Consider the following 8,416-nt stretch of genomic DNA (forward strand, 5'->3'; position numbering starts at 1 on the left):
TCCAGTCTAGTTTTCACCACAATAAAGCTAATTATTTTTATCTCAATTTACCCATCTTCTGTGTTTATATTTCAGTTGGTTTTAATTCTACAAAAATCAGGTCCATTTGCTTTTTACTTTTTCTAGTATTAAAATAATTTAGTATCACAATTACTTAAAAAAAAAAAGATACTTCCATTAAAAAAAAATCCTCTTCTTCATGATATTCAAAATTCTCTAAAACAAAAGAGCAGGACACCTGGTTTCTGAGTTGGCACCTTTTTATCACGCATGACAAGAGAATGAATTAGAAATGGGTGATACTGAGAAGGGCAAGAAGATTTTTGTTCAGGAATGTGCCTGGTGCCACACTGTGGAAAAGGGAAGCAAGCAGAAGACTGGACCAAATCTGCCTGGTCTGTTTGTGCAGAAGATAGGTCAGGGCCCTGGATTCTCTTACAGAGATGCCAACAAGAGCAAAGGCACCACTTGGGGAGAGGAGATACTGATGGAGTATTTGGAGAATCCCAAGAAGTACATCCCTGGAATAAAAATGATCTTTGCTGGCATTTAGAAGAAGGTAGGAAGGGAGGAATTGATAGCTTATTTCGAAAAACTACTAATTAGTCATAGTTAGCTACTGCTTTATTTATTACAAAACAGAAAAGTCTTGTGACTGTTTTTATATGTACTATATTTAAAGTGATCTTATATGCCAGAATTCAGATCATGAATGGCTGATAGAATATTTTTGTTGGACAATCCCTGGTTAAGTAAGATTGGCTTGTAGTTAAATGAGTATGATCTAGCTTTTTGAATTTTGATAATAATTCTGGTTCAGTAAGTGCTATCATTTTCCCTTTCTAAAGATATGACTGGACACAAGGCTAGGTTGGATTAGTAATGTTCAGCTTTTCACAAAGATGGTGAATGCCAATCACAACCTATAGGAGACTGGTTTTATATTTAGATTTATATAACTGGCAATCTGAATATACTCAAATACTAGGGAAATCACCATCTCATAGAACAAAGTAAAATTCAGCTGGGTTTCAACTGGCATTTGTCAGCTGAAGACAGGGGCTGAAGATTCTATATTCACTTTATCTTTTTGGTCTATTTCAATCTAATTAAAATTACCTGTATCTGAAATGTTGCCTTTTAACGAAAGGCATTTCAGTGTGGTTCATGTATAATATAAAGTAAGGAATGAATAACACTTTCAAAAAAATTTGTCTAAAACCCAGGCCCATGTTCCCTACACAATCTTCTCCAGCGTGATTCCTCTACTTATTCCTCACATGCTGCTCTGGGTAATAGAGAACTACTGTAATCCTCTGAATCCTAGGCTCCTCCAGGTTTCACACAAACTGCTCCCTTCCCCTGGAATACCTTTTGTCATTCTGCTCAACACCTATTGAACCTTTAAGGTTCAGTTCAAGTATCACATCCTCCCCAAACTGGTCATTTCTAGAAAAGTATGTGAAATGATTAAATAGACCAAGGTATAGCTATTGGGGCAGTGAAAGGGACAGTGAAAGATTTTATTTTTAGAAGCCTAGGATATGTTTCCTTCCTTAGAGACCCCCTTAACTAGTTATAATGGTTGGTGCATATGTGGAAACTTTGGGGTTGAAAAGTAAGGCCTGCCGGGGCGTGGGCCTTAACAATCTGCTCACAGTGTGGTTCTCAAAATGTGTACCCTGGACCAACAGCCTCAGCATCACCTGGGAAATTACAAAAAAATGTCAAATCTCAGGCTCCACCCCAGACCCACTGAATGAAAAACTATGGGGGTGGGGCTCAGCCATATTTGTTTCAACAAGCCCTCCAGGTGATTCTGAAACACTTCATGTTTGAGAAACATTGGATTACAGCAAAATGAATAGAAGCAGTCAAGATGGTCAGGAATGGAATTAATTTACAGCTGTGAATTCCCTGGCAGAAAAGGAGAAAATATTGAAAGTGCTTTAAATATATTAAAGGAAACTTCGAATTAGGCAAGGCTGTTATATGAATGATGTGATGGATTAAAAAGGATGGCCATTAACATTCCAGAACTGTCTTCCTGGAATGGTAAGTAGAGGTCTCTACTATGCGGGTGGGGGCCCCTTTCGGAAAGTGGATGGTTATACAGCTTGTAACCTGTGTCTTATCAGACTCCTCTGTTCTCAGTCACACTCAGGCACCTCAGTGCTCTCCTCCTCTGTGCCCAAATTACACTTTAAAATACTTCTAAGATGCTACTTAGCCACAATGTTGTAATTAGTTATCTCCTCCATTAGACTGAGACCTTGTCAAGAATAAAAACCCACTCAGTTCATCTTTATATATATCCTCAGTGCCTAGCATTGGGCGTGACACAATTAGATCCTGAGACAATGTATGCTCAAAATATAAATGAAATGAGACATCAAAATCAGTGTGTGAATCTGCAGTTTCTGTATCTACCATCTCCCATCACTAGGCTCATTACTCACCCTTACCAGAAAGACTGAAAATGCTATTCACCAGCTCTCATCCCAGTATGAATATAAATCAGTGCTCAAGTTGAAGAACCCCAAGACATCGTCCTTTACAACATCATTATCCCCAGAATGTTTTGTCCATTCTTGTCCAGACCCTATCCCCTGCCTCTCAGCCAACTTCTAATTATTTTCCTATGCCCTCTGGACCAGAACATGTCTTTTTTTTCTTCTTCAGTTTCTTCTCTGGCTGTTTCCTACACTTTCTCGTCTCCAGGCTCTTTTCTAAAGATATGACCTCCCTTATAGTCTTCTCAAGGGGTGACGGTTTTTTATCCTACAACCTTAGTCCTACTCCCTCTTATTAAAAACTCTGCTCCTTTGAGGTCCAGGCCACTTGGTTATACCAACCTACCATCTCCTCTTTTTGCCATCTACTGACAGCCTACCCACTCTCCTTCATCCACTGAAGGCTCTGGCATTTGGTTGAGTCTTTGTCTACTCTCCAGACCTGTCTTCGTTCCTTGACCTCCCCATCTCCAAAATCATCCACTCTTAAGGGTCAGAGCTTTGCCATATGTGCTCTACCTAATTCATCTAATTCAAACATTCCTCCTCTCTGATATGTCTCCTTTCTTTCCATCAATTTATCATTATCAATTGTTATTACTCAACCATGCTTTGACCTTATTGGAATCTCCAAGTCAACTGCACCTTTAGCTTTCACCATATCTATCAATCAGCATCTTTTTCTCTTCATTTGCCTTCTTAACCATTCTCCTTATTCTCTCTGTCTTTTAGTAGCACCAGTTAGGCAAAACTATCAGCTTTCTCTGCTGCTGCTGAAGAAAGTAACGATATAACTTCATTACCAGACTCAATAAGCCATCCACACTGAAGCAATACTGCTACATTTCTCAGGTCAACCCACCTCCCACTTTCCACAATATTTTCAAAAGTCTCCCCTCTCCTCAAAGCTGTGATCTCCTCTCCCCTCCTCCTTCCCAGCAGATGACCTTTCTTTCTACTTCACCGATAAAAGAAAACTTATTAGATAGGGTTGCTTTCATCTTCCTGCCAATTAACCCATCCTTCTTTCTTCCTGTTACAACAGAGGCACTCTCCTTCCTCCTTTTATCTGTGCTTTGAATCCCAACCTATGTACACCACAGTCAAAACTCTTCTCATGAAACAAATGTTATCAATTATCTCACGTTTCTCTTTTACAGTCAAAATTGCTTCCCAACTAGACTCTTCCCATGGCCTTCCAAACCTGCTGAAGTTTCTCCCATTTACACATAATAATAACCTCCTTCAACCTCACCTCCTCCTCCAGTTCCTACTCTATCTTTAACCACTGCCTTTACATCCAAACATGGAGGGCTGGTAGGCTATGTAAATTTTGTCTTAACTTCCTCAACTACCAATCACAAATCAATCTATTCCAATTTGGTCCCTATCACCCAATTTGCCAAGAGCACCAATAACCTTCATTAGACAAATTCCAAAGATATTTTTATTTTGTTTTCCAACGTACCATTTTGAATGTACACATTTCAATAAAGAAGGGAAGCCACTCCAGCTAGCAAGAACGAAACCGGGACCCTGCTCTGTCCAAGCCGTGACACAGGCTCAGCGAGGAAGACGACGTGCCAGAGAAGGCGGATTTTCTCGGGTTGGTATTCACCACGCCACGTCTTCTGACTTTCCGCCAAGCAGTGAGCGAGGTGGCTATCGACGTCCAGCCGGTACAGCGTGGCGGCCAAGGGGCCTGCGCCTGAGGCAAGGCTTGAGGGTCTGCACGAGCTTCACTGACTGAGGCTCCTAGGAGCCGGGGGCGCGGATGGGCTCGGGCGCGCGCCCTCTGTGAGGAGTCTGGGCGGGGGAACCCAGGCAGCCCCTGGCCCTGTGGGGCCGCTGGTAGGAACCGACAGGGCTCCTGCAGGCCCGTGGAGCGGGCAGGAAAGCGTCCAGCGAAAAGCTTCCGCTGTGAGGACCTCAGGAGCGCACACTGCTCTCACGGCCAGGGCAGGGCCCGCGGCCTTCACCTCCCCCAGCCAGGGCGGTCTCTGGCGGCTCTGCCGCATCACGCACGGCGCAGACTCAGTGGCCTGTCTCTGCCCGCCTCCATCCACGCGCGCCATCCCGGAACACCACAGGTATGGTTTTAGCCCTCGGTTTGTCTGAACTGTCTGTTGACCGCTCACTCTTGAAATGTTCTTCCCCATCGTTTCAGAGGTACAGTTGCATCCAGGTTTTTTTCCCACTTCTCTAGCTGTTTCTTCTCTTCTTCCTTCTCTTCTATTCACTCTTTATAATTTGGAGTTCCTCAAAGTTCTGTCCTGGGCTCTCTTCCCTTCTTGCTTAATAGCTTTGATCACCTCGCTCCTCATATCAAACCATTTTCCACATATACAAAAAGTCATTTAATACCCACCACACTCACCACCTATCTCCGGCTTCATTATTCCCCTTCAGGTAACTCATTTTTCCTGAATGTCTTATGGTTTAATGCCTTGCCTTTCCTCAAGATGTTCCTCCTACCTACAAATGCTCTTTTGCTTGCCCCAGTTTCCCTAAGTCCAAATCCTACTCTTCACTTGAGTCCAAGCTCAAATATCAGCTCAGTTGAAATCTCTTACCATTTGTCTTAGGTTTCCTGAGCTGCTATGACAAATAATACACAATGGGTTGGTTTAAAGAATGAAAAGTTATTGGTACACAGTTTTGAGGCTAGGAAAAGTCCAAAATCCACATGTCAACAAGGCAATGCTTTCTCCCCAAAATCTGTACCGTTCTGGAGTAGACTGCTGGTGATCCTTATGGTTCCTTGGCCTGTACCCACCTTGGGTCACATGGGATGCCCTTTCCTTTCTCTTCTGCCTTCTCTGGGCTTCTAGAGCCTCACTATTTCTGAATTTCTTTTGCTTATAAAGGACTCTAGTAATCTAGATAAAGGTACAACGTTATTCAGTTGGGCCACACCTTAATTTAAAATAACATCTTCAAGAGATCCTACCTACAATCTTACCCACAGGAATGTGGATTAAGATTTAAAACATGTCTAAATGAATGTACATAATTCAATGTACCACATCATCTATCCCACAAGAAGCACTCTCACCTACCTTAAATCCCTGTGTATTTTGTTTTGAACTCCTTGGCTCTCATATCACATCACTTTCTGGGTGCAAACCCTCCAAAAGCAGAAACCCTGTCAGTTTCTTCCTATCCTGAAAATCTCCTTGAAAACTGATACACAAATAGTAAGAGCTCAGTGACTACCGAGCAAATGAAATGTCAAATCCTACTTCTTTTATAGAGCCAAGCTCAAATTCTTCCTCTATCTTGAGTCTTTACTTGTCACATCAGGCCACAGTGAATGTTCTTGTCCCTGAATATGTATAGCATTTATTTAATGGTAGTCAATCATAGGCAGCCCTTTATTATTTAATGGGTTTGTGTGTGCTGGTAGCCCCTACTCCATGTGAATATTTCTCTAGGACAGCATGGTGTTTTGTGCTTCTGTACATATCCAAGAAGTCAGGATTTAGGGGGTGATTATGATTATTTAATCATTATATATCCCTTTTTACTTTCTGGTATTTTGGAGTAGATGAAGGGAAATACCCAAAATCTCCAAACTGTAATCCAGCTGCCTTGATCTCTGATAAGGATTGTATAACTATATAGCCTTTATCTTGTGATTGTAAAAACCTTATGACTGACCCTCACTTGTACGCTCTTACCCTGTTTTTCAACTTCAGAGTCTTATGGTCACTAAAGACAGCCTTTAAAAGTTTATTAATGAAGGACCTTGAGTCAGCCCAGAACTAACCCACCCCAATTCCAAAACTGCCTCACTAGACAAAGTGGATCTAACCAAAATTGGCCTGTCGGACATGCACAATATCTTAAACTTTAACTAAAAATCATGCCCATCGTTATATTACAGCTGCCATTTTGTTATGTACATTCTGAGAAATATAAGCATGTAATCAATCTGGGCATCCTCAATACTTAGAGATTATCTCTAACTTCATCATCTCCAGCCATTGTGCTCATTATCCTAAAACCTGCTCATCTTCTGATAGCATAAAACTATCAGAATTACTATAGTTCAGGGAGACAGATTCTTAGGCCACATAGGCTGTCTGATCTCCTGCTTTGTACCTAAAAATAAACTCGCTCTTTGAAGCCCTGGTGTCTCAGGAATTGGTCAATTGAGCACATCTGGCAGAGACCCCACCACTTTTGACTGATACCATGTATACCCTCCACACAAACTCCCTTCATCTGAAGAGCTGTTCTTTTCTTGGGGAAGACCTGTGATATCATTATTTTAAACAAACTTGTAGCATATCTAAATGAATGACACAATAGCTACATTTGTTGAACAAGCCAACCTGTTTTTCAAAAAAGTAAAATAAATGTTGGTGAATTGAAATGACTCTCAACTAATTTTTTATAAAAATATTGGTTAAACCAAGGTAACTCATTGAAATTTTTATTTAAGAAAAATGGTTTTTCACCAAGTTTTCTACATAACAGGATTGTCCTTGAGACTAAAGTTTTAGTTCTCAAAATGGAGCAGTTCTAAGATCAAAGTGAAATATTTAATACAAAATATTGTTTTATGAATAGAACCTCTCATTTTTGTCTTTCTCTTCTTCCAGTCTTCCAGATCTGCTCTGCTGCAATAGCAAGGGAAACTAATATTAGGAGCTCTGGGTAGCTCTTTGTACTGTTGGTGACTTGAGAAACTATAGGTCTTTTTTTTTTTTTTTTTGGTTTTCATATGGCTATGAAAAATGAAAGTTAGTCACAGTGGGAGAACACAAAGTAGAAGAGAAGTGGGCTCAAGCCAAGGATGAAAACATCTGAGAAACCACACATAAGAGGAACTTTCCATAGAATTAGGCCAGATGCCACAAATTTGCCTTTAGGAAAATTTCCAGGTCACAATGAGATTGTCCAAACCTATTGGAACCTTAACTAAGAACCATAAAGCTTCAGCCAATATAGCATACTTTATTTAGTAACCTGGACATAAAAACTATATTCATGAGAAATAAGAAGAATTAAAATATAAAATGCTTTGAAGGAAAGAAGTGTCATTTAAATGTTAAAGAGTTCGAATCCTAAACATTCTCCTTCCACCCCTCCTTTCTCTCATCAAAACTTAAGGAATTTACATTTTGGTTTCACAGAACTCAACAGTACTGAATCCATGGCATTCCTGCAAGAGATTGGGGGCAAAAAGACAGGAAACCATGTTTTGAAGTCAGACAGCTTGGATTCAGATTTCACCTCCACTACTTATTGGTTATATGACCATGGTCAAACCATTAATCTCTGAGTCTTGTTTTTTATTTAAGAGGAATTATTAATTAGCTAATAAATTAATCAATTATTTGTAGGATTAAATTAAGTAATTTAGTTGTAGGATTAAATTGAGTAATCTGTAAAGTGTATGGCGCATGGTGTATGGTCCTTGTTTAATAAATGGTAATTACTTAGTTATGATCAACAAGGAACAAAGGTGAAATGCCACCTCATTAGCAAATGTTAATGCCATTACTGGGAAAGCAAAAGAAAGTCAAATATTTAATCTATGTAATGTAAAACCAGTCTGACTCCATTTTTTACTTAACTGCTTAATTTTAATAGCTTATAACTGAATTTTGTTTTGTCGTTAAATAAGAGACACCTGTGTCTATGGATCATTGGTAAAGTTAGTCTGATTGAGGCCAGTATCTCTAACCAGCAAATTGGAGGCCTGGAGATCTCCAAGATGAGGCTATTGCCTTACTTTTCTCTCCCCCATTAACTGGGAATTTCACTTTCAGCATGGCCCCCCATCACATGCTTCCCTGCTTCTCATGGAAAAATCACATGGTTTTATCTCTTTGAAGTAGTTAGGAGTCAGTTAATCTAAAGTGGGGGCCTAAGACAAATATTAGAAAATAACT

At 40.2% G+C, this 8,416-nt stretch overlaps 1 protein-coding gene across 1 annotated transcript; it reads left to right on the forward strand.

Moving 5' to 3' along the window:
* Positions 1-292: 292 nt before the first annotated feature.
* Positions 293-4,225, forward strand: LOC119542667 (cytochrome c-like). The gene is made up of 2 exons (XM_037847382.1): positions 293-513; positions 4,075-4,225. Exons 1-2 carry the CDS (start codon positions 293-295, stop codon positions 4,223-4,225), a joined length of 372 nt encoding a protein of 123 aa, XP_037703310.1.
* Positions 4,226-8,416: the final 4,191 nt, after the last annotated feature.

Source organism: Choloepus didactylus, chromosome 8 (assembly GCF_015220235.1).
Source record: "Choloepus didactylus isolate mChoDid1 chromosome 8, mChoDid1.pri, whole genome shotgun sequence".
Taxonomy (NCBI): domain Eukaryota; kingdom Metazoa; phylum Chordata; class Mammalia; order Pilosa; family Megalonychidae; genus Choloepus; species Choloepus didactylus.

Coding starts and splice junctions, on each gene's coding strand:
- LOC119542667 (XM_037847382.1), top strand. CDS start 293: ATGGGTGATACTGAGAAGGGCAAGAAGATTTTTGTTCAGGAATGTGCC. Junction 514..4,074: donor TATTTGGAGAATCCCAAGAA/GTACATCCCTGG, acceptor GCCGTGACACAG/GCTCAGCGAGGAAGACGACG.